This window comes from Salvelinus namaycush, chromosome 18 (assembly GCF_016432855.1).
Source record: "Salvelinus namaycush isolate Seneca chromosome 18, SaNama_1.0, whole genome shotgun sequence".
NCBI lineage: Eukaryota > Metazoa > Chordata > Actinopteri > Salmoniformes > Salmonidae > Salvelinus > Salvelinus namaycush.
Window position 1 is genome coordinate 2248109 of NC_052324.1, and position 27052 is coordinate 2275160.

At 44.4% G+C, this 27052-nt stretch overlaps 1 protein-coding gene across 1 annotated transcript; it reads right to left on the reverse strand.

The window, feature by feature from the left end:
- Window positions 1–22507: 22507 nt before the first annotated feature.
- LOC120063008 (GAS2-like protein 2A) lies at window positions 22508–27023 on the reverse strand. Its single transcript, XM_039013088.1, has 3 exons — window positions 26766–27023; window positions 24794–25762; window positions 22508–23063 (listed from the first exon to the last, which is right to left on the reverse strand). The coding sequence occupies exons 2-3, from the start codon at window positions 25475–25477 to the stop codon at window positions 23058–23060; spliced, it is 690 nt and encodes a 229-aa protein (XP_038869016.1). The 5' UTR covers window positions 25478–25762; window positions 26766–27023; the 3' UTR covers window positions 22508–23057.
- Between the last annotated feature and the right edge of the window lie 29 nt (window positions 27024–27052).

Here is a 27052-nt window from a genome sequence, read left to right on the forward strand (position 1 = left end):
GTGTCTCTGTGGCCAGGCCAGGCAGTGCCATGAGGGTGCTCTGGGTGAGCTGGATATTGCGGGGAGCCATACTGCACTAAATCACGTGGCCATGCAAGGCCTCCCACACTGACTCAGGACATCTACCACCTGTCCTTTGCTGCTCTTCAACATGCCCACCACACCGCCAACACAACACACTGCCTGTCTGCAAAACAGCTGTCCTCTGCCTTCCTTCTTCTTTTCTAGCTCTAGTCCTTTACTGCTGCCACTCTACTCCTGAAACTTTTGGTCTTGTTCCCAGCAGAGAGGCTATGTGATGGTAAACTGTTGGCCTATTGTCTATTGTCTGGTCCACTAGTGGTGTCCCACTATGCCTGACCCAGCCTCTGTGCTGTGAGTACCATGATAAGGATGAGTTGATTCCCTGGGACCAGTGATGCCCCAGCCCTCTGCCCCAGCAGCCACTCCATCAGTGATGGGGTATCCCACACTCCACAACTCCATAGAGCCAACCCCTGTTTCTATGTCAACGGCGAACAGAGACTCCTTGTAATCACGATGGGGGTGGAGTAAACCAATTCCCTCCCAAATCAGGCTTGAAGTTTTAAGCTCATGGCCAGCTGACACTGTACTACAACCGCAAGCACTCTTCCCTTGAACATGGGCGACCTCCCTGGGGGAGTCCGCCCCAGTCACTCTCCTCCATTTATTTATCCCCCCTTTATCCCCTCACTTCCTCCCTCTCTCCTACACCTCATCCTCTAGCCTGCACTCTTAGTCCGGCTTTGGCAGCTGAATGAGGCCTGTTGGCTTTGATGGTGGCAGCCAGCAGGCTAGCTTCCTCCCTGAAGATAAATATGGAAGCGTGTTGGCTGGGCTGCACTAGTGGCTGCTGGGGGATATGTATAATCGCTGTCCTCCTCAGTGAGTGGAGGAGAATGCGGAGACAGTGCGGGGGGGGGGGGGGGGGGCAGAGAAATGACAGAGAAATGACTCCTACATACAATCTCCAGACAGGCTTTACACTAAGATATGTGACACGCTTCGAACACACTGCAACTACTACACTTAAGTTTAACACTTTACCTGCTTCAAAAGCCACTACACTTTAGTTTTAACACTTTATTTGCTTCCAACAAAGCCACGGCACTAAAGTTAACACTTCTATGTTATCTGCTTCCAAAATAGCCACTACACTATAACATACTATACAATTAAGACCCTACTAAAACTGGCACTCCACTACATACCATACAGCCAAACACACAGTCAGTCATCCAATCTTTAAGAAACTTTTAACAGAAACATCTCACTGAGGTGTAAAAGCATACCACAGATCCGAACATACACACTAACGGACCTACATGACTAGCCATTTTAAACTCGGGGAAAGTTTCAGCTGCTCAAAAGAAGAGTGGACATTTTGAGAGCATTGGGAAGTAAGGCAGACATCCTGGAAATGCATACGATTTGGACTGGCATCCGTGAGTCCATTAATTGGGCGGAGGTACATGGGAAGTAAGAAACAGAATCGATCTATCTGGCAGGGAGCCTACCTGCAGGCAGAGGCCCGGAGGGCAAGATAAAGTTGCAGTGGCGACACCAGGCAGAGCCCAGACTGAGGCACACAGCCTAGCAGAAGCAAGCAGCAGAGCAGGACAGATAATGGCCCGTACAGGAAATGACCCAAAACTCTATTTGTGTCACGCTGGGCCAGCGTGTATGGGAGTTGGGAGGTCTGGGCCAGCCAGTAGGGAGGTACCAAGAGGCAGAGCAGTGGACTGGGAATAGGTCAGATCAGTTCAGATTATAAACAATATGCAGCCTGGACTGGGGAGAGTGAGATCACTGTACATACTGTAGTTCAGGGGACATTGATTATATCTACAGAATAGTTTGTTTGTTTGACCCTGTTCTGGTTTTCCTTGCAGCAACAAATTTAGCTAAATATACACACTGCATGCCTCCATTGTAATACTGTGTAAGCAGTCATCACACCAGCAGCATATGAACATTTGACAATCTAATTTCTCCTGAGCATAATATTTGCATTTATCCAAAATATGAACTGTAGCCTACTATAAAACTGCAATGCAATCTAAGTGATATTAGAGTAATCCAAAGTCACGTCCATGAGCTGTGAAAAAGACAAAGAACCTATCTATGGACTCTTGGACTGTGTAAAGGTGCAATGGTTAACCTGGTTACTAATGCATCCACAGGTTTAAGACATACTCACGCATGCACGCGCACGCAGACACACACACTACACTCAAGGCTGATTGTTGCCTATTCTTATGGTCTGGTTTAGTGGATGGGGTTGATGTTGATGGTCGGTTCATACCCGTATGAAGATCAGAGCGCTGGAGTCTCCCACTTTGTATTTCCCTTCAGACACCTTGGTCATGGGGAACTGGGCAGGGCAGGAGCAGCGGCCCAGGATCTCCCGCACCTACAGAGACATAACAGAACCCTGGTTACCACCCACAGCCTACGAAACATGACACTGCACATTCACACAGCTACAGAAAGGAACAACAGGCATAAACTGTTCATTCTCTTTTCAACCTTCCGTCTTCTTCATTTCAACTCTTCCTATGACATCATGCTTACTCATATCCATGACAAAATCCCCTCAGGTCCTGAGTTCTCTCTCTCTCTGTGTGTGTGTGTGTGTGTGTGTGTGTGTGTGTGTGTGTGTGTGTGTGTGTGTGTGTGTGTGTGTGTGTGTGTGTGTGTGTGTGTGTGTGTGTGTGTGTGTGTGTGTGTGTGTGTGTGTGTGTGTGTCAACAGTACAGTGATTATATTACATTAGGGTGAGACATGGCTAGCCCTGGCTGTCTGTGTGTGTCTTAGCTTCAAGCAGAGCAGAGGTCCCTCTGAGTACCTGTGTAATGGAGGGCCCATCTCTCCCTGCCTCACCAATTATTGCCTCATCTGCCTGGAACGCTTAGTCCAGCTCATTGCTGCAGTGCAAAAAGTCATGAAAGACACACAAATAAACATTACAGCACGCATACGCACAAACACACATACACTGCTGTGAAGACCTCCGGACTGCAGCAATAAGGAGAGGCCCTAACTAAAGCCAGAGGGATGACGTTAATTTGAGTCTGTGGGTTGAGAGAGAGACACGCTCCGGTACTGTACTGTGCAGTTGGGGGTGCTTATTTAGCACATTGGAGTCAGACAGAACTCTAGGGTGGGGCGAGAGAGGCCTGTGTTGTGCGGGCTCTCTCCCTCGCCTGGGATTGGCCAGCTTTGATGATATTCTTGGCAGCTCTCTCAGACAAAGGCGTGTGCACACTTGTCGACTGAGAGAAAGAGAGACAAACAACATCACAGAGGACAAAAATAGGCGAGCTGAGCAAGGACAAAGAAACAGGGACTCCTGTACTCCATATGTACTGTATATACAGCAGCAAATCAATTAAATCAAATGTTATTCGTCACATGCTTCATAAACAACAGGTGTGGACTACTTACGGGCCCAACAATGCAGAGAAAGCACATGTACAGTACAAACACAAACACAGTGAAACAAGGGAAAGGCTCTCAGTAGTCTCCCAAGGAATGAAGCACATTAAGAACATAAATCAGATGAAGAGAGATTGAATTAGATCAAAATAGTTGAAATGTGAGACTGTCAGGTATCGATTGAAGAAGACAGTTACCATCCATGTACAGTATATATTTAGCTGGAGGCTGTATCAATGTTGCAGGCAATGTTCCCTCTAAACTGTGTTCCCTCTAAACAGTGTTCCCTCTAAACAGTGTTCCCCCTAAACTGTGTTCCCTCTAAACTGTGCGCATGCGTGGGTGTGCAGTAGCCCAGAGACTGCTGCGCAGCTCCCCAGGATTGCCACGCAGAGCGCAGAAGAAATATCAGCCCATGGAAAGAAGCAAGAGATTGAACTTCACTCAACTTTCTAGAGTTTTCCCTGTTAGTTAACACTATCAACGTTTCCCTTTACTAATACAATTCAAAGCAACATACCGAAACAAAACAAACTACGCAAGAGATTTTGTTGTAGGCAGAACGCATGATATCTCTCCTGCTCCAGCCCTGTGGTCATAGCTAGGCTCACCCAAAATCATTTTGTGGGTGCTGTACAGCTCCCACCAGACTATTGTAGCTCTCTACCCTTACTGTGTATTGCGGTAGCTGTTTTATACAGTCTCCGGTTACTATTATATTAGTTAATTTGATGAATCCGTAATTAGCATAAGAAATATTTTATATTTATTTGTTTTATACATTTTCTTCACATTCTGAGCTGAGAGAACATAGCATCACCATGATGCTGGGCGTGCATTGCTGCTCCTCTTGTGAAGCTGAACTACAAGTAGAAGATGGTCATGACCTATGCCTCCCCTGCCTAGGTGTTGGCCACCTGCGTGAGGCCTTTCTGACCCCTGCATTAACTGCGCCATCCTGCCTGTGAAGGTGAGGGAAGCGCGGCGAGCCAGAGTTGAGGGCCTGGTTTTCAAATATAATTTACCAGCGTCAGACGTTATTTGCTAGGACCCACCCTGGTCCACTGAAAGAGGGAAAACCCACAAAGCCGATGGCGCCCCCCTGGTAAAAACACAAGAGCTTCACTTGTGAAGGTCGATTCCTTATCCTCTCAGATAGAGCAGCTAAAAACGCTTTTGCGTTCCTTCAAGCTCCCTGAGTTGGGGCCCTCTAGCACTTCCTTCAGACATGGGGGACGCAACAGAGGACTCAGATAGCCGTGATGATGACCTGCTCTCCACTCAGGCAGCCAACCGGCACTTTAGTGACCAGGATGGTGACACACCCAACATGGCGAAGGAGGTACCAACCAGTGTTGTGGACCCATTCAGTCTGAACGCTAAAGATGGGTCAGAGGAGTCATTCCGAGGCTCTGATCACACAGAGTCAGAAGAAAGCTCTGCCTCATTACGCACTGTCCTACGTCCGGCCTTTGCTAGGCTAGATCTTGATGACCCTCAAGCCACAGCCCCTGCAGCTAACCCGTTCTTTAAGGCGGCCCCAGCAGCTAACCCGTTCTTTAAGAAGGCCCCAGCAGCTAACCCGTTCTTTAAGGCGGCCCTAGCAGCTAAACCGTTCTTTAAGGCGGCCCCTGCAGCTAACCCGTTCTTTAAGGTGGCCCCTGCAGCTTACCCGTACTTTAAGAAGCCTTTCAACTGTCAACTGTCAACTGTCTAAAACACACACACTGTACACACACAAAAGTGTAAGATATTGAACCGTGCTAGGGGCCACAAGGTCACACAGGAAGCATGCGGAAATGGAACTGGAGTGATGTGTGAGAGCTAGTGGATGAATTATGGAGATGAATTATGGAAAGAGAGAGAGAAAAAGAGAGAAAGAGAAAAAAAAGAGAGAGAAAAAGAGAGAGAGAGAAAGGGAGAAAAACAATGCCCTACATCTGCAGCAAGAATCAGACAGCCCCACAGTACACCCCTATACTATGAAGGAATTCTGTAATCATCTCAAGCTGGAGAATGCTCATGTATCTGGAGGGATGTTACGTAAACACAACAATCTGCTTTGTTCAGTCATGAACAACTAGAGAAAGTGTTGTGAAATTCAGATGAATTAGTGTTCCCTGGTTTGCCTTCGAACAGGGAGTATTTGCAGGATATATTTTCCCTCCTTTGATAATTGAGTCCACACACCATATCTGTGGTTTCTGATACTCCGCCTCCAACAGAGATTGAAGTAATCGACTATTTATTGCCTTCCTTCCTGTCCTACATAGGGACGAAGGAAAGCACAAGGTAGGCCATGGAGGAGATAAGGTGAGGAGTGAGGCTCGTCCAAACCCCGGAGACACACCATTGACATACGTAATTGGGACACAGAGGAAATGGGAGTGGGGGTGAGAGAGTGATTTGTGTATGTCAAAGTTCACTCTTCAGGTGATATTTTCAACAGTTTGGAATGTAGCAGTTATTGGCATGTGAAAGGAACTCTGACAGTTAATGACTGTCTAGCTGAGTTTTGAAATAAGAGTAATTGATTGTTCCTTTAGCCACAAAGCTTTGCAGTAGTTTGGTACATTGTGAATGACCACAGACGTGCCAATCTGCTTTTGCTTGTTTTTATGTTCAATAAAGGGATGACTGTGATGACTGTGTCCCAGCCTCTACAACAATCCAACTGAGTGATGTAACACCTTACACCATGGGATTTTACGTTTCAGGCATTTTCAGGGTTTGATTTCTGTCCCAGAAAGATAAAATCCTTGTGGAAATGGAAGAGAATGAATAGATTATCTAACATAATGAGCAGCTCTCTAATAAATGACATAAAAAAGAGGAACAGGGGGGACATTGTGTTAATCTGCTTCCTGCTGGGGGTCTCTAGAAATGACTGGACACGTCCCAACACAAACCATACAATCAGATGAGTAATGGAATCTTCTTCGAGTTGAATCTAGGCCACAGGGGGTTCTTGGCAGGGAGGAGCATATTTGGAATTTCAGGGAGGATTACTCTTTTAGCCTCTCACGTAACTCTGGACTAAAAACACTGGACACAGAAACCATATCTTCTTATGCAATCCACTTTCCTCAAAAGACAAACAGTTGTGGGTGCAATCAAAGTACATTTAATTGGCCTTCTCAGCCAGCCATTTTTCTTCAATTGAGCCTAATTTATGCTGGACAGGTTAAGAAAAAATGTGCTCATCTAAATAGAAAGGAATAACCAAATGTTTATGTTTACGGTGACGAAAGTGTGCTGTTGAACCAATACCCTGAGGGAAGCAGCACTGTTGGAGTGATCATGTACACCAAAAGGCTCCTCAACAGCTTCTAACCCCAAGCCATAAGACTGCTGAACAATTCATAAAATCGCCACCGGACATTTGACATTGACCCCCCCTCCCTTTTGTACACTGCTGCTACTCGCTGTTTGTTTGTTACCTATGCATAGCCACTTCGCCCCCACCTAAATGTGCAGATTACCTCAACTAGCCTGTACCCCCGCACACTGACTCGGTACCGGTGCCCCCTGTATATAGCCTCGTTATTGTTATTCTAATTGTGTTACTTTTTATTATTACTTTTTATTTTAGTCTACTTGGTAAATATTTTCTTCTTCTTGAACTGCACTGTTGGTTAAGGGCTTGTAAGTAAGCATTTCACGGTAAAGTCTACACTTGTTGTACTCGGCGCATGTGACAAATAAAGTTTGATTTGATGTGGGTACTTGTAAGAACACTATTCCTTACTGTATGCTACACCAAGAGAGTAGACCAGCTGAGGATGGTGAGAACAGGGACTAAAAATGTAAACTAAAACCAAGAACATTTCGTTTGGGACTATGGAAAGAATGGCAACGCTGTTACTTAGAAATGAAGTGTACAATTATAATTAGATTTATTTAGCTTCTTGGTTGATGCTGCAACCTTTATAAAAGCGATCACTCACAACAATAAACAGCTCTGTATTTTAGTAAGGTGAATTGTATTAGTAACGTTGCTTAAGGGGGACGGCCTACCTAGAATTTCAAGATAGGTTTCCCAAAAAAAACAATCTTTTGACCACATGCCAGCCCTTCTGCTTAGCGCTGTGTGACAAAATAAAAAACAAGTGTCTGGGGGAGGGGTTGAAACCAGCCGTGATAACAACACTGCACTGCCTCCATCTTAACACATCACATTGCCATGCAGAGGACACAGTGACAGACCTAGTATCACTGTATGTAACTGGACTCTTTACCATTCAAACAGCAACATGTTTATTCCTTGTTTATTCCTTGTGCAGAAATAGGAATGTGTATCTGACTTTAGGAGAAACTGACAATTTCAGAAACAGGGTTGGAGTAATTTCCAGTTCAAAATAAAATAAAGGAGGGATGCTTGAACTGGTTAGTTGTTCTGATCACCATCGAGGAGCCAGACCACTCTAATCTCAGTCCATAGCTTACTATGGAACAGTGCTTTACTATTTTATCATCAGACTAGACTGTTGTCTGTTTTCAGCCAATGTTATACGAGTGACTGGCAATAGACAGTGATTCGTGATTCGTGATTCTGCCAGTCTACACCTGAGACTCCAGGCAAGGCTCAGCTGGGGGAGGTGCCTTAAAACAAGACTACTCACCCAAACAAAAACACACATGAATGTTAAGCACGTGCACAAGTACACAGTTTCAACTGTAAATGTAGCTAGACACTACAATATTGACATATAACCAACACCAATCTGTGAAGTCAGCCCTTTGGTCTGTGTCCTGTCACATGATGGAGAGCAGAAGAGACAGAGGTCTGTTCTGTATAAGAGTCAGCTGAACTAATAAATCACCATAAAATGATAAAACACTTCGGGCCCAGTCAGTCTGCACACTGATCTCATGTAGAAAACTATCCCAAGAAGTGTGTGTGTGTGTGTGTGACGCTGCAAACAGAAACAGAGACATGCTCTCCCAGCAAAGCCCATGAGCCTGACACACTGCAAGCCATGATGACCTACTTTTCCTCTCTTTCTCACCCTCCCTCTATCTTTCCCTGTGTGTAAAATTCATTAGTCAGGTGGAGCAGAGTGTACAGTAAAGACACTCCAGGCATACTATCTGTTGTTGTGTTTCTCCTTGTTTTCTGAATGCATGAACTATACCATAAGTGGTCATACAGCAGCCCCCTCCCCCCCAGTGCCTGCTCCTCTTCCTGTGTCTACTCCCAGACCATCAGGGCCCATCAGACCATCTCAGTGTGAGATGACCGCCATAGATTACAGCGTTGGCATCACTGGCAGTCTCTTCCCTTCTCCTCTCCTCTCCCCTGCCACCAACAAATCATACTGTTTGTTGCCTTATCGTCTCCAAGGGAAGAAGTTGGGGGATGGGGGCTGTGGGGGGCCGTTGTGCGTTTATGAAATAAACCAGAGGCCGAGTGTTTAAGCCTGAGGGTGAGGAGTAGACACAAACAATTTTGTGGAAACAACGAGGGGGGGGGGAAGAAGCACAAAGGCTTCCTTTTAGAACACAGGCAGAGCTCCCAGCGTCTGCCATTATTGTCCTTGAGGGTGCATGCTGGCCAGCAAAATGTATGTGTCAGTATGTGTGTGTAAAACCTGAATGTAGTACGTGAATGTGCACCCCTAAGGTCTAAGGGCACTAAACTACTTCCATATATACTCTCATATTTTTTTTTACTGGTACCGGGCTACCTTCAGATGAGTCTTGTGGGTGTCCGAGAACAAAACAAATGACATGTAGCCTACTATCGATGGTGGCTCATATTAGTGTGTAGCCCAAACTGTTTGGACGCTGCAGACAGAAGTTGGCAGATCGGCTATACCGACTTCAGTCTCGTGACGCTTATGGGGGTCGTAGAGCAAAACACCATCATGTTGGTGATGTTTCCATAGAGGGGTCATATTATTTTGTAGTCTAAACCGTTGGGAAGCTACCAACGTTTTCATGAGAAGACCAATTTTCAAGATGTCGCCTGGTCTGACAAACATCGATGTAGCTCTGCCACCTTCCACCGCAGATGCGGAAGGCTGACATCGGCACATGCGGTGGATTGAGATGCAGCCCATGCCAAAAACAGATTTCTATATTCAGATTTTGATGGTCATTTTTTTATTATGCTAATTTGATTTACGCAGGGACAGTTTTAATGGCTGTGTAAGTGCATTAGCGGCCAAGTATGTTATGTATGTGTTATTGTATATGAGCCTGTATTAGAGTTCTATGTAGGCCACTAACTCCAGGGCCTGTGTGCTTTCCAAGCCCACAGCTGAGAGAACAACACACTGTAGGTAGGCCTGTGACGGTAATTGAATAACTGTGTAACTGACAGTTATGAAAATAAAATAACTGTCAAAACCGTTTAAATAGGCCTACATTCATTTTAGGATATTTATTTTATTAACTTTCTTTTCATGTAGATTAAATTGACCTATTAGTGGGAGTGTTTACTAAATGATTATAAGAAATTGTTTAGCTAACTTAATCTGTCTATTAAACGTTCTACATCTCCTCTTCAAAGTGGCGGCAGCGTAGCCTAGTGGTTAGAGCGTTGGACCAGTAACCGAAAAATTGCAAAATCCCCGAGCTGACGAGGTACTAATCTGTCATTCTGCCCCTGAACAAGGCAGTTAACCCACTGTTCCTAGGCCATCATTGAAAATATGAATTTGTTCTTAAACTGACTTGCCTAGTTAAATAAAGAAATACAAATTTAAAAGTGTTCTTTGATGCAGGTTCTAATCTGCTAGATGTGCAGGGGTGTAGAGCGCTATAGGCTATGGCACTTCAGCAAAAAATTAATGTGTGAACTTTCTTTTATACAAATGCACTTTTTCAATGCTTGCTAGTAAATAAATAAATAGGTATTTAAAAAAGTTTGGACTATTCATTAATTATTCAACAGCAGTCGACAAGGTTGTTATGGCTCTGAGGCCAATGTTGTGTCAAATGGACAATGCCCCAATCCTCTCCAACCTGGCATGGTATAACTTGATACTGAATCTTTTCTTAATGTATAGACTAATCAACACTGATCAGGCCCTGTCCTGGTCGATATGCCACCCTAGGCAAGACAACAACAAAAAATGGCATCCTCCTATCCCTGCAAAGTAGAATGAATAGCCTAGGCTATACTGTCAGCCCACAATGCAATTTTATGAATGCCCATGTGGTAGCCTACCTTTTGAAAAACAGGCTATTTACCGTCAATCCCTTCCATTTGGTTACATTAATTTCTGTTAATGCATGTATTAAAGTGGATAAATAGCCTCTACCATCCGTTCAATTGGCGAACGTGCAATCACTAGAGAATAAACTGGATGAGCTCCGTTCGAGACTATCCAATCAACGTGTGTAACGCCCATCGGAAGAAGTGGACCAAGGTGCAGCGTGGTACGTGTTCATGATACTTTATTTACACAGAACACTCAAACAAAACAACAAAAGAATAACGAACGTCACGTTCTGAAGGCTTCTCAGAGCTAACAAAAACCAACATCCCACAACCTAAGGTGGCAAAACAGGCTGCCTAAGTATGATTCCTAATCAGAGACAACGATAGACAGCTGTCCCTGATTGAGAACCATACCCGGCCAAAACATAGAAACACAAAACATAGAATGCCCACCCCACATCACACCCTGACCTAACCAAATAGAGAAACAAAACGGCTCTCTAAGGTCAGGGCATGACAGTGTGATCTGAAAAACTGTAACATCCTGTTTCTCAGTCGTGGCTTAAATATAACTGTGTTTTTTCTATATATCAGCAGACAGGACAAAACCGCAGCTCGGGGGGGGGGGGGGGGGTGTCTCTTTGTTAACAACAGTTGGTGCGTGATCGCTAATATTAAGCAAATCTTGAGGTTCTGCTCACCTGAGTTAGAATACCTCATGATTCTATACTATTTACCAAGAGCGTTTCATCTATATTTTTCGTAGCTGTCTGATTACCACCAGAAACCGATATTGGCAGTAAAACCGCACTCAACGTGCTGTATAGGTCCATAAGCAAACAAGAAAACGCTCACCCAGAGGCAGCGCTCATAGTGGCCAGTGACTTAATGCAGGAAAACTGAAATCCGTTTTACCTCATTTCTACCAGCATGGCACCTGTGCAACAAGAGGTGAAAACTCTAGATCACCTTTACCCCACACACAGAGACACCTACAAAGCTCTCCCTCACCCTCGACTTGGCAAATATGACCATAACTCCATCTTCCGGATTCCTGCTTACAAGCATAAACTCAAACAGGAAGTACCAGTGAAGCGCTCAATATGGAAGTGGTCCGATTAAGCGGTTGCTAAGCTACAGGACTATTTCGCAGACTGGACTGGAACATGTTCCGGGATTCAGCCCATGGCATTGAGGAGTTTACCACATCAGTCACCAGCTTCATTAATAAGTGCATTGACAACATTGACCATATATAAATATCCCAAACAGAAGCCATGGAAAACAGACAACATCCGCACTGAGCTAAAGGATAGAGCTGCAGCTTTCAAGGAGCGGGACACTAATCCGGATGCTTATGAGAAATCCTGCTATACCCTCCGACAAACCATCAAACAGGCAAAGCGTCAATACAGGACCAAGATCAAATCCTACTACACCGGCTATGATGCTCGTCGGATGTGGCAGGGCTTGCAAACTATCATGGATTACAACGGGAAACCCAGCACTGAGCTGTCCAGTGACGCAAGACTACCAGACGAGCTAAATACCGTCAATGTCTGCTTCGAGGCTAGCAACACTGAACCATGCATGAGAGCACCAGCTAGTCTGGACGACTGTGTGATCACGCTCTCCGTAGCCGATGTGAGTAAGACCTTTAAACAGGTTAACATTCACAAGGCCGCAGGGCCAGATGGATTGCCAGGACGTGTACTGCGAGCATGCGCTGACCAGCTGGCAAGTGTCTTCACTGACATTTTCAACCTCTCCCTGACCCAGTCTGTAATACCTAAATGTTTCAAGCAGACCACCATAGTCCCTGTGCCCAAGAACGCCAACGTAACCTGTCTAAATGGACTATCGCCCTGTAGCACTCACATCTGAAGCCATGAAATGCTTTGAAAGACTGGTCATGGCTCACATCATCATCATCCCAGACACCCTGGACCCACTCCAATTCGCATACCATTCCAACAGATCCACAGACGGAATATCTATTGCACTCCACACTGCCCTTTCCCACCTGGACAAAAGGAACACATACGTGAGAATGCTGTTCATTGACTACTGCTCAGCGGTCAACGCCATAGTGCCCTCCAAGCTAATCACTAAATTAAGGACCTGGGATTAAAAACCTCCATCTACAACTGGATCCTGGACTTATTGATGGGCCGTCCCCAGGTACTATGGGCTAGCCAACAACAAATCCCCCACGCTAACACAGGGGCCCCTCAGAGGTGACTTCTTAGTCCCCTCCTGTACTCCCAGTTCACCCACGATTGCGTGGACGTGCATGACTCCAACACCATCATTATGTTTGCAGACGACACGATAGTGTTAGGCCTGATCACCAATGAGACAGTCTACACTGAGGTCAGAGACCTGGCAGTGTGGTGCCAGGACAACAACCTCTCCCTCAATGTCAGCAAGACAAAGGAGCTGATAGTGGACTACAGGAAACGGAGGGCCGAGCACGCCTCCATCCATATCGACAGGGCTGTAGTGGAGCAGGTTGAGAGCTTCAAGTTCCTCGGTGTCCACATCACTAAGGAATTATCATGGTCCACATCACTAAGGAATTATCATGGTCCACACACACACACACACACACACACACCAACACAGTCGTAAAGAGGACACGACAACGCCTCTCCCCCCTTAGGAGGCTGAAAAGATTTGTCATGGGCTCTCAGATCCTCAAAAAGTTCTAAAGCTGCACCATTGAAAGCATCTTGACTAGCTGCATCACCGCTTGGTATGGCAACCGCTTGGCATCTAACTGCAAGGTGCTACAGAGTTCGTGAGGCCCAGCACATCACTGGTGCCTAGCTCCCTGCCATCCAGGACCTCTATACCAGGTGGTGTCAGAGGAAGACCCTAACAATTGTCAAAGACTCCAGCCACCCAAGTCATAGACTGTTCCCTTTGCTACCGCACGGCAAGCGGGACCGATGTACCAAGTCTGGAACCAACAGGACCCTGAACAGCTTCTATCCCCAAGCCATAAGACTGCTAAATAGATAGTTAAATAGTTAGCCTGGGTAGCTATTGGTTATCTGATTTGACCCTTTTTGCACTAACTCTTTTGACTCATCAAATGCGCTGCTGTTACTTTCAACATCTATCCTATTGCCTAGTCACTTTATCCCTATCTATATATACATACAGCATCTACTTCAATTACCTTGTACCCCTGCACATCGACTCGGTACTGGTACCCCGTGTACAGTGCCGTGAAAAGGATTTGCCCCTTTCAAATTTTCTCTATTTTTGCATATTTTGATACTGAACGTTATCAGCTCTTCAACCAAAACCTAATATTAGATAAAGGGAACCTGAGTTTACAAACAACAACAAAAATATTCTTTACTTTATATCCCTAAACCATCACATTACCACCACCATGCTTGACCGTTGGTATGAGGTTCTTACTGTGGAATGCAGTGTTTGGTTTTCACCAGACATAATGGGATCAATGTCATCCAAAAAGTTGACACAAGTTTGCCAAAAAGCACCTGGAAGCACCTGGATTATCATCAAGACTCTTAGAAGAATGTTCTATGGACAGATGAGTCCAAATTTGAACTTTTTGGATGACATAGGTCCCATTATTCCTGATGGGGACAGCTATGCTATAATACAAAGACGAATGACGATCATTAAAATAGAAACAAATACATGCAACATGTCCATAGCCTATTTATCAGTGACGCTGAAACAGGAAAGGGCCTTCCCCAAACTGTCTAGAATGTCATTGTATTCCGTAGCGTTAAGATCTCCCCTCACTGGAACTAAGGGGCCTAGCCCGAACCATGAAAAACAGCCCCAGACCAAACCCAGACTTGTCCTTCGGACTGCCAGATGGTGAAGCGTGATTCAACACTCCAGACAACACATTTCCACTGCTCCAGAGTCCAGTGGCGGCGAGCTTTACACCACTCCAGCAGACGCTTGGCATTGCACATGGTGTGGCTGAAATAGCCTGTCAGCAACGGTGTGGCTGAAATAGCCAAATCCACAAATTTGAAGGGGTGTCCACATACTTTGTATATATAGTGTATCTTTACTTTTACCTAAGTATGAAAATTGGGTACTTTTCCCACCACAAATGGGAGGGTCAACACAAAAAATATGGGGGTGGGGGAGGGTGATGCACAACAGGGGGACGCAAGGCCACCCCCACTCACCAGAGTCATCATAATCACACTCTGACCATCAACAGAGGGAGGAAAAGAGAGACGTGTCATGGGTACATCAAATACAGCCTACAATAGGTCACAGTGCTACACAGAGTGTTGGATTTCAACAATGTTACCAGGATTAGAAGTGTCTGTTGTGTCCTCTCTCTACAATCTCCCCCTAGTAGCCTCCAGTAGCTCTTCACTTCAATCCTAATCTGTTCTTTTCCTCTACTTGATCTGTCATTACCCCTCCATTTGCCGTGAGGCTCACTCCAGGTAATACTGTTATTCTCATAATCATTTACATAAAGGTCATGGGACCTGGAGGAATGATTCAAAGTTATGTGACTGAAAAAATACCTTTATAGAAATCCCTCAATCAATCCAGCCCTACTTCTGGAATGTCTGAAGTGTCCTCTCTCCCCACTTCTCCACCCAGCCCCTTTCTATCAGTCTTTTTCTTTATCAACTCTCCCTTTACCTTTCTCTCCACCTTGCCCACTTTCTCGGTGTCTTACCGTTGTCCAATGCATCTGTGGCCTCTGCCTCTCTCCTCCTCCTCACAGCTCTGTTTCTCAGAGTTGGCCTCGTCCCATCTCTCTGCCTCCATCAGTCTCTGGTCCGGTCTCAGCCGGCTGTCCGTCAGCCCCACCCCATCCGGGGCCTAGCCCGGATCATGAAAAACAGCCCCAGACCATTATTCCTCGTCCACCAAACTTGACAGTTGGCACTATGCATTCGGGCAGGTAGCATTCTCCTGGCATTCGCCAAAACCTGATTCGTCCGTCGGACTGCAGGTGGTGAAGCCTGAATAATCACTCCAGAGAATGCTTTTCTACTGCTCCAGAGTCCAATGGCGGCAAACTTTACACCACTCCAGCCGACGCTTGGCATTACGCATGGTGATCTTAGGCTTGTGTGTGGCTGCTTGGCAAAGGAAACTCATTTCATGAAGCTCCCGACAAACAGTTATTGTGCTGACATTGCTTCCAGAGGCACTTTTGTATATACAGCACCAGTCAAAAGTTTGGACACACCTACTCATTCAAGGGTTTTTCTTTATTTTTACTATTTTCTACATTGTAGAATAATAGTGAAGACATAAAAATTATGAAATAACACATATGGAATCATGTAGTAACAAAAAAAGTGTCAAACAAATCAAAATATATTTATATTTGAGATTCTTCAAAGTAGCCACTCTTTCCCTTGATGACAGCTTTGCAGTCTCTCAACCAGCTTCATGAGGTAGTTACATGGAATACTTTTCCAACAGTCTTGAAGGAGTTCCCACATATGCTGAGCACTTGTTGGCTGCTTTTCCTTCACTCTGCTTTTCACTCTCCTTCTTGGTCAAATAGTCGTTACACAGCTTGGACGTGTGTTTTGGGTCATTGTCCTGTTAAAAAACAAATGATAGTCCCACTAAGCGCAAACCAGGTGGGATGGCGTATCACTGCAGATTGCTGTGGTAACCATGCTGGTTAAGCATGCCTTGAATTCTAAATAAATCATAGTGTCACCAGCAAAGTACCCCCACATCATCACACCTCCATGCTTCACAGTAGGAAACACATGCGGAGATCATCCATTCACCTACTCTGCATCTCACATGGCAGTTGGAACCAAAAATCGCAAATTTGGACTCATCAGACAGATTCCCACCGGTCTAATGTCCACTTGGTGTCCTTTAGTAGTGGTTTCTTTGCAGAAATTCGACCATGAAGGCCTGATTCACACAGTCTCTTCTGAACAGTTGATGTTGAGATGTGTCATTTACTTGAACTCTGTGAGGTGCAATCTGAGGTGTAGTTAATTGCCGATTTCTGAGGATGGTAACTCTAATTTGTATTCATTTATGTTATTTAACTAGGCAAGTCAGTTAAGAACAAATTCTTATTTACAATGACGGCCTACCCCCGGCCAAACCCGGACCACGCTGGTTCAATTGTGCGCCGCCCTATGGGACTCCCAATCGCGGCCAGATGTGACACAGACTGGATTCGAACCAGGGACTGTAGTGACACCTCTTGCAAGGAGATGCAGTGCCATAGACCGCTGCGCCACTCAATGAACTTATCCTCTGCAGCAGAGGTAACTCTGGGTCTTCCTTTCCAGTGGCGGCCCTATGAGAGCCAGTTTCATCACAGCACTTGATGGTTTTTGCGACTGCACTTGGAGAAACTTTCAAAGTTCTTACAATTTTCCGGATTGACTGACCTTCATGTCTTAAAGTAATGATGGACTGTCGTTTCTCTTTGCTTATTTAAGCTGTTCTTGCCATAATATATACTTGGTCTTTTACCGAATAGGGCTATCTTCTGTATTCTACCCCTACCTTGTCACAACACAGCTGACTGGCTAAAACGCATTAAGGAAAGAAATTCCACAAGGCACACCTGTTAATTGAAATGCATTCCAGGTGACTACCTCATGAAGCTGGTTGAGAGAATGCCAAGGGTATTGAAAGCTGTCAGCAAGGCAAAGGGTGGCTACTTTGAAGAATTTCAAATATAAAACATATTTTGATTTGTTTAACACTTTTTTGGTTACTACATGATTCCATGTGTTATTTCATAGTTGTGATGTCTTCACTATTATTTTACAATGTAAAAAATAGTCTAAATAAAGAAAAACCTTGGAATGAGTAGGTGTGTCCAAACTTTTGACTGGTACTGTATAGTGCATTTTTATTTTGACCCATTAATGTTGTGTCAATACGAAAATGCGACAGATCCTCTCCAATTTGGCCTTTCTTCATATGTTGATTAAGTAATAACCTGAATAATAATTAAATGCCATGATAATAAGGAAGTGTAATGGCTCGTTTCAAATACGTTTTATTAAGAAGCATATCCATGTAAACAAGTGTACAAACAGAATTGTGACGTCCGTTTTGTTTTGCTTGACTGCACTGAGCCACTGACGTCCACATCCAGGCAAGAAGCAACTACCCAGGGAATGATCATCATTTTCAGTCGCAATATTGATAAAATGAAGCCTGGATTGTTCTAAGGTAGTTAAGCCTAAGAGATAGCTAAGGTTCAGCTAAACGTCAGCATTCAGCTAACAGCCAGCACTGACCAAGATCAGCCGGAGAGCACACATTACACCACTTTTAATGTCTCTGCACTGGCTGCCTGTGAGTTTTAGAATATATTTTAAAGATTCTTCTATTGATTTTTAAAATCAACCCACGATTGTGCACCCCAAATACATGTCAAACATACTTTTAAGTTCTGTACCCAGTAGGTCCCTCAGGTCCTCTAGCATTGAGTTTTTGTATTTTTAAAAAAACCTATTTTTCCTCCCCAATTTTGTGATTTTGTCTCATCACTGCAACTACCCAACGGGCGAAGGTCGAGTCATGCGGCTGAGACATGACCCGCCAAACCGCACTTATTAAAACCTGCCCGCTTAACCCGGAAGCCAGCTGCACCAATGTGTCGGAGGAAACATGGTTCAACTGACGACCGAAGTCAGCCTGCAGTCGCCCAGCCCGTCACAAGGAGTTGCTAGAGCGTGATGAGACAAGTAAAGCCCCCCCGGCCAAACCCTCCCCTAACCCAGACCTAGCTTGGCCAATTGTGAGGCGACCTATGGGACCCCGGTCACGGCCGGTTGTGACACAGCCTGGGATCGAACCCGGGTCTGTAGTGACGCCTCAATGCCTTAGACCGCTGCGCCACTCGGGAGGCCCAGCACTGATATTTTAACTATCCCAAAGCCTAGGACCAAGAGGCATGGAGAGGCAGCCATTTAGTTATTATGCCCCAAGCCTCTGGAATAGCCTGCCAGAGAACCTGGGGGGGGGGGGGGTGGGGGGGGGGGGTCGAAACTTTCTCTTAAAAGAGATCTTCAAACATACTTGTAGCTTTGCATTTCCTTAGGGTGCTTTTTAGTCATTCAGTTGTCATTCTTTCTTTAAAAAAAAAAAAAAAAAAAAAAGAATCTTATGTTTGTTGTGTAGTAAATATTTCAGCTTTTATTTTCATAGTTTTTCTTGTAAAGCACAATGCGTTGCATTCCATGTCTGAAATGTGCTGTAAAAATAAAGCTTGATTTGATGTGAGAAAGATGCAGAAATGATTTGGTTTAGCTAACGTTACCTAGCTATGTAGCCAGAAATAATTTTGAGGGGATGGGAAACACCATTGGAATCGTATATACGCCCAATGTTTATGTTTCCCATGCGTCATCAATGGGCCGTGCGTTGCATTCTGGGTGATTCTGGGACAAGGAGAGCGCTCTTTCAACGAGTCAATTGGGTGCTAGCTCAAAAACCCAACATCAGCATACATTTTGTTAAGAAGTACAACATTACAAAACTTTTCAGAGTTGTGAGATATTTAACTTCTCAGTATTATCGTATAACTTTGGAATCGTGACATTATATTCTTTAAAGAAAAATAGACAGGTTTATCAACTCATATACCCGGAGTTTGAGAAGGGATTGCGTGATGATTAGCTTAGCAGCACGCGACTGGTCGACAGTGCTGGGTGGGCGGTTATATGTTTCTCCATTCATTGCCCAATGGGATTCCTATCATCTCCTTTCTCTAACATCTCTGGTGTCGACTAGCTATATTATAATATGAATGATACTGCATGATAACGTTACTGAACCTTTATATTCGTATGGGAGTGGTAAACGTTCATTATTGATATGCTAACGTAACGTGATCATGAAGCATGTTGTTAGCTAGCCAGCAGGAGTTAGCTGTGTATTGTGCTGAGGTCTATAAAGCACTAAAGGTAATAGACACTAAAAAGTCTGCAGGTCCAGACAACTTGGATCCTTACCTCCTAAAGATTGCAGCTGGTATTATTACTGAACCTATGGTTCACATTTTCAACTTGAGTCTCTTGAACAATTCCATACCCAGCATTTTGAAATCAGCTTATGTTCTCCCACTGCTAAAGGGTGGAGATCCCTCAGATACTAATAACTATCGTCCTATGTCCAAACCCTATCCTGGCCAAAGTCTATGAATCCCTAGGGAACTCACAGTTAGAAAACGTCTTAACTGAAAATAACATACTGAGCAGGGTTCAGTCTGGCTTTAGATTGGGGCACAGCACCACAACTGCAGCTATGGCAGTGGAAGATTACATAAATGCACTTGATGAAAATCAACATTGTGCTGCTCTGTTTGTTGATTTATCAAAGGCATTTGATTCAGTTGACCATGAATTGTTGCTAGCTAGACTCAGTAACATTGGTCTCAGTGAAGGGGCAGTAAATTGGTTTATGAACTATCTTTCTGACAGAACACAATGTGTGTATACTGACAATCACAAGTCTAGTGTTCTTAAGATTAATAGAGGTGTGCCCCAGGGTTCCATTTTAGCTCCTGTGTTGTTCTCAATGTGTATTCATGATTTGAGAAATGGGATGCAACCAGCAAAGCTGCATCTATATGCAGATGATACAGTCATATATTCATGTGCACCTTCTCTGGTTCAGGCTGTTGAAGAGCACCAGACTGCTTTTCAGTCACTATAGGCCTCCCTTTATGGTCTCAAACTGGTATTGAATGTACAAAAAACTAAATGCATGACCTTTACCAGAGCTAGCACTCAGCCAAAGAAGGTTAGCATGGTCACATCTGGCGGCTTATCCATTGAAGTGTCATCCTACAAATACCTAGGTATATGGTTGGATGACAAGTCCTTTAAAGTTCATATGGATAATCTTGTGAGGAAGCCTAAATTGAAATTGGGGTGTTATTTTTGTAATAAGGCTTGCTTTCTGCTTATGGCTAGAAAGAAGCTGGCTGTACAGGACACTTTTCTCTTTAATTGATTATAGTGACTTGTTGTATATGCATACAGCCTCCTCCATCTTACAGAGACCGGACTCTGTTTATCATGCATCCTTGCACTTTATTACAAATGTCAAGTCACTCACCCACCATTGCACCTTGTACCAAATAATAGATTGTACCTCACTTTATATGCGCATGAAAGCTACATTGTATGTGTCCAAACACACTAAGACAGTATGAAGAAGGCACGAGAATGCCTATTCCCCCTCAGGAGACTGAAAAGATTTGGCATGGGGCCTCTTATCCTTAACATGTTCTACAGCTGCACCATCGAGCGCATCCTGACTGGCTGCATCACTGCCTGGTATGGCAACTGCTCGGCCTCCGACCGCAAGGCACTACAGAGGCTAGTGCGTATGGCCCAGTACATCACTGGGGCCAAGCTTCCTGCCTTCCAGGACCTCTATACCAGGCGGTGTCAGAGAAAGGCCCTAAAAATTGTCAGACTCCAGTCACCCTAGTCATGGACTGTTCTCTCTGCTACCGCACAACAAGCAGTACCAGAGCGCTAAGTCTAGGTCCAAAAAGCTTCTAAACATCTTCTACCCCCAGCCATAAGACTTCTGAACAGCTAATCAAAGGGCTACAGAGACCCCTCTTTTACACTGCTGCTACTCTGTTTATAATCTATGCAGTCACTAACTCTACATGTACATATTACCTAAATTAACCGGTGCCCCCGCACATTGACTCTGTACCGGTACCCCCTGTATATAGCCTTACTTATTATTTTACTGCTGCGGTTGAATTATTTGTTACATTTATTTTCTATTTTCCTGTTGTATTCGGCGCATGTGACCAATACAATTTGATTAATCTACAAAGCCCTTTTGGTTAAACTCCCTCTTTACCTCTGTATTCTGGTCTCCTTCACCACCAGCAGTTACCATACCCGGTCTGCTAGGAAATGTACAGTATTAGACAAGACTGCCTTCTCGTCTTGTGCACAAGAGGCATGGAATAGTCTACAATCCATGCTTCATCTAGTTATATTAGTGCCACTGAATGAATTTAAAATATTGATGGGAGACTAACAGAGGCGTGTAAATGCTTTTTTTTAGGCTGGATCGTGTTGTATGTTTTGATTCTGTAATGTATTGATTGTTGCTGCCTTCTTGACCAGGTCTCCCTTGAAAAAGGTCTCAATGGGCTTTTCCTGGTTAAATCAAATTTTAAAAAATTGTCAGCTAATTTAATGTGTACGGACAAGAAAATAAACCCTTTAATTGTCTGCACATGCTGGTGAATTGTTGCGTTATTCAAGAGTGTAATACATTTTAGAAGAGAAGTTGCTTGGATTATTGATAAATAGTTTAATGTAATGGATGACAGTAAGCACATTCTGTTATCCACAATTTGAATGGCATCATAGGAGAGATCAGGAAACTATCCCTGAGCCAGACTCCTGCTGGCACTTAAAACAGTTTAGGCCTAAGTCAGTTAACCCATAGAGCAAAGCTGATCACCAGGTTAGTGAACTCCTGTCCTTAGCCGTCTGGTGGTTAATTAATAGAGCAAGTTGAGTGTCATTGATTCATAATTGCTCATATGATAACCCTTTGAATCATTGTCATCAAGACAGACATTTTGCCAATAAAGTTAGTGTGAAGGAGGCTATCGGTTGTCATTAGTTGCCACAGTGATAATTATAGCTAAACCCATCTATTTCTACAATATCTTAATACAATTTTAAACCTAACCACACCTATATCCTTATGCCTAACCTTGTTTTTCTTAATTTATCATTTTTGTTTGAATGAATTTTTACAATAGACATGTTTGACTTTGTGGCTGTGGTAACTAGTGACAACCGTTCAAAAATAGTTTTGATTATCACTGATTTGCCAAAAGAACTATTCAAACCCAGGGGCTTAGAGCTTTAAATGAAAATTCCCTTTATTCAAAGTAAAAGACTTACGAGAGAGAGAGAGACATGAAAAAGAAAGCAAGAGGGCCAACCTCCTGACACACCACAAGGCCAGCACAATGCAGGAAAACAGCCGTGGCTGCATGACTGACTGCTCTGCACACTGGAAACACGGCAGGTGACACAGCTGTGGACCAATGATAATATCACTAAGCCCTTCAACTTACTTTCTCTCCCTCCCCATCTAGCTCTCATGACGTTTCCAGTAATTACACAGAGACCAATCTCCTGGGAAGCATCTATATTGGAAATACAAGAGTATGGGAAGGCCGAGGCAAGTGCAATGCAGAGAATACCGGTGACTAAGGTTGTGGATGACCCATGATGCCTTGAGGGTTAGTGGATATTCAGTGGCTGGCTTTGTTGACTGTTATTAGATCAAAACCCCTCCAGTTGTACAAAAGTAGGATTTCAGTTCATTTAGTGGTCCATTTAGTCCGGATATGGGCCAGCATTGACTGGCCTGCCTCAATGCCACTATGATCCAGACAAGGTCAGTTCTAAAAGAGAAATCAAATACTGTATGAGCAGATCTATAGACCAAAAGGGATTTCAAAGAGCTGCATTAACTGGAACAGGATGCTTTAGCACATTTACAGGAACACAGTGCAGTATAGTAATGCTATATTCTTGTACTATGCAGGACTGTAACTAATAATGCTGCTTTGGTGTGTTCCCCTTTCTGTGCCCTCCTGGTTTCTTACTGTGAGAGCCTCATGTAGCTGATGCAGGTAGTTTTCCTCCAGCATCCAGGCACTTTATTCAGGTAGACAGAGAGAGGCTTTCAGGGTAGCTGAAACGTATGAAGTTCACTCAGCGTGCACGGTGAGTCACACTGCCCCTTAGAAAATGGACAGGCACTTGACTTGCTGTGTCCCCTCACTATCCCTTAGTGGTGTGAGTGGCTGATGAGGTAAGACACCATGTCTCACCCCTTGCCCTCGCACATTCTCATAGGAACATCAGCAGTTAACCAAGATTAAAGTTTGTAATAGTAATATCAGCGTATCCAGTTATGGTAGTGAGTGTATGTGGGCACTAGTACAAGGTCAGGGGTTGGGTGCATCGTACCTCTGTATGCCCTCAGAAGCCAGTGTTCATGGTTGTGATCAAGCAATTAGTGCTTGGCCATGTGAGAAGGACTACAGAGGGCCAAGTGGGCATGAGTATTGACTGGCTCTCCCTCTATCTACCTCCCCCTCCTATCTGTGGTGTGAAAGGATGTCATTGTCCTCACTCTGCTCATCTGCACCAAAATATGAACTCCTCTCCACTCGTAACCCAAGCACGCGTTCCAGCAGCTAACCCCTGTCTGCCTGCTAGTTTCTCTGTCTCTAACAATGCCTCTCTCATGCACATACACACACACACACACAGTTTTCCCAGGGGGAAAACACTACACTCATCTGCATGCAAATGGAAGCATCAAGTTATAAAGGGATAATAGATTGTGTATAACACTGACAGAATGTGTCCAGCTACCATAACACTTACCATACAGCTGCACTGTTCCACATGAACAAATAAGAAGGAGCAGTAGCTCCCCTGATTGCCAACCACCTCGTAGGGGCAGGGCTGAAGTGACATTTCCCTAGAGGAATTCTTAAAATGTCACTAGCTACCTACCTACATAACCTTTTAGAGCCTGTGTGTGAGAGAATGTGTGGATTAGGAGGCAAACACACAGTAAGGCAGCATGCACTCTAAACACACACAGGAGAGCAGGAAGTCAACATATCAGGGAGATTCGTTTTTACGAAAGGGACCTCACTTCTGGCACAGTAATGTTTTTAACTCTGGGAGAGCATCCCTATAGGTCAGGACTGCATTCAACTGTTCCATGGGTTGCTTTTGCACCATGAAACAACATTGAATGTGTTTTTCTCTTGGACAAGGGCTGGGGATGTGTTGTTTTAGGAAATTTGATACATTCTCCCATATTGACCAACAATAATAATTTATTTAAGAACTGTCTGCATCCTACATTTGAAATTCTAGTCATTTAGCAGACACACTTATCAAGAGTGACATAAAGGATCAATTTGGGTTAAGTGCCTTGCTCAAGGGCACATCAGATTGTTCCCCTAGTCGGCTAGGGGATTTGAACCAGCGACATTATGGAAATGTAATGTTATAGTGCAGTATAGTGTAATGTACAGTCATTTTTCCTTTCCCCAAACTCAATTTTAGGTATATCAGTGAAACAATACACCTGAGAGGTGTTACTTACCAACTCATCTAAGTTTCTCATGTCACACAGCACCCTCTGTTTCTGTTGCCAATGTTCATAGGGGGCAGGCTCGGGTTCATCCACCACACTCTCTTTCCTAACGAAAGCCCTGCTTATTGGAAGCAGGCTTGGGTTGGGCTCCCCCAGGTTCTCCTGGTCCCGGATCTCCTCATCGATCTCCTCCTCCAGCTGGATCAGCATCGGGGCCAGCATGCCGAACTTAGCACCACGCCTCGCCACCTCCAGCAGGCATAGCACAAAGTTCTTCTCGTTGCATTTCTCCACTATGTCGTTGGTCTCGAACATGAGAACATCCTTGATCCACAGTTCCTGACGACACCAGCCGATGAAATTGGACACGTTGTCCCGAGCCAAAAACGAGCCAGGAACCACGTTTCTTGACTGAAAGACCACATCCTTGGTTGGCATCCTCAATGACTGTGCAGCCTCTGGGTACTCCAGTTGAAAGTCCAGCGCTGCGCGATTCACGTTGTTGGCATGCCGACAGAGGGCACAGCCAGTCTCCAGCCCTTCCATAAAGGTGTCCGCAGTTATATCCAGGTCATACAGCGTGTTAAACCACTCGGCCAGATCCTCTTTCATGGCATACAGGTATTCCTCGCTGGACTTGAATGGCCGGATGCTTTTGGAAGCAGCAGACTGGATGTTACTCTGATCAGCCATATTGTCGGAATATGTATCAATGCAGGCTATTTAATAATTCCAGATTGTCTCATTCCATAAACGCAGTCCAAAACCGTATGGAGCAGAGCAAATTAACCGCGTCGACGCACCCATGACAAGCGCGCATATACGGCATCTCAATCGAGGTCCTTGAAGGAGTCCTTTGTATTGTTAAAGCATGTTGACATCATGCTAGAAAACCGTGGCGCGTGGATGCGTTTCCGGATGTCTGCGTGATATCAGTTTCCTATAATGATAGCATCGCTATTTCTCACCGAACTCCAACTGCGGGAGAGAGAGAAACCGGTATGGTTAGCTACAGATGGATACACACCCAATGTATAAAGCTTCCCGGTGCCCTAGATCCTACCCCGGTGAATATACAATGCGTTGCGATAGTCATGTTGCTGGTTTGCCTGGATGGTCCAAATCACTTCTTCGCAGTCTCCCTCAATATAAAGACTCCACACTGATCAGTGGCAGGCTTCACAGTTCCCTTGCCGAGTAACATCGTCCCCCGCTCATTAATTGCTCGGCCCATATTGCACCGCCTCCTGCTATAAGCATGCTGACCGGCTCTAGCTTAGACACTTAGACAAGAGACAGGCAGAGCGATTCAGTGGCATATCCCATTATGAGGGATAAGCGCCGGTAGAAGGGAAAAAAAAACTTAACCCTGTATCCACCGCTTGACAATAATATAGCATAGCCTAGGGTTTATACCACTGAAAAATGGTAGCCATTCTTTTTGAATGAAACACACCTATTGCGTAGGTTAAAGCCTTCAATTGCAGAGTTGACAATTGACAACCTGTCACACTGTACCATGCAGATGCGCATTAATAAGTTGGATATGATTGATGGCACATCACCTGTGGGCATTTAAGATCAAGTAGGTTGTTAGGCTACAAAGGCCTACATTATTACCTGCAGTAGCCTATAATAATGTAATATCAGCTCGTGAAGTCAGTGTACTGATAAAAGGGTGGAACGCATGTTTACATTAGGCTACAGCTATCATAACAGAAGATAAAAAACATAAGTGTTCACATGGTGAGAAAAAACATGACAACGAGAATTAACGGACCACGGGTAAGCGACCACCGTCTTTAAATGCACATCATAAGCCGTCAAAGAAAATACCATCATTATACTAGCTTGACAATAGGCTATTTCAAATGACGCAATGACCACACTGTGTGGTTAATGTACATGACCAAGATTTACTAAATTATACAACTTCATTCTCATAACGCAATGAATAGAAACATTTTCATTCTTTACATACCTTTGACATGTCTACATTTTCTGTCAAGGACGACGTTTGTCGAAAGAAACAAATCGAAACCATCCCCCAGAACAAGAGCTGTAATATTGCCTACACTTCGAACGAGTTCAAAAGTGTATCATTAATGACACCCTAGTCGTTTTAAAAGACACCCTCACCATCTGCTCTTACACTTGTTTATGTCATTGCTAAAACACCAAATCACTTTCAACACCAGGACACGGGGCAAGAAAAAAAGAGGCGAGTCTATTTCCTCCGGCTTGAAAAGGCAGACAAAAACTGCCAAG

Coding starts and splice junctions, on each gene's coding strand:
- LOC120063008 (XM_039013088.1), bottom strand. CDS start 25,477: ATGGCTGATCAGAGTAACATCCAGTCTGCTGCTTCCAAAAGCATCCGG.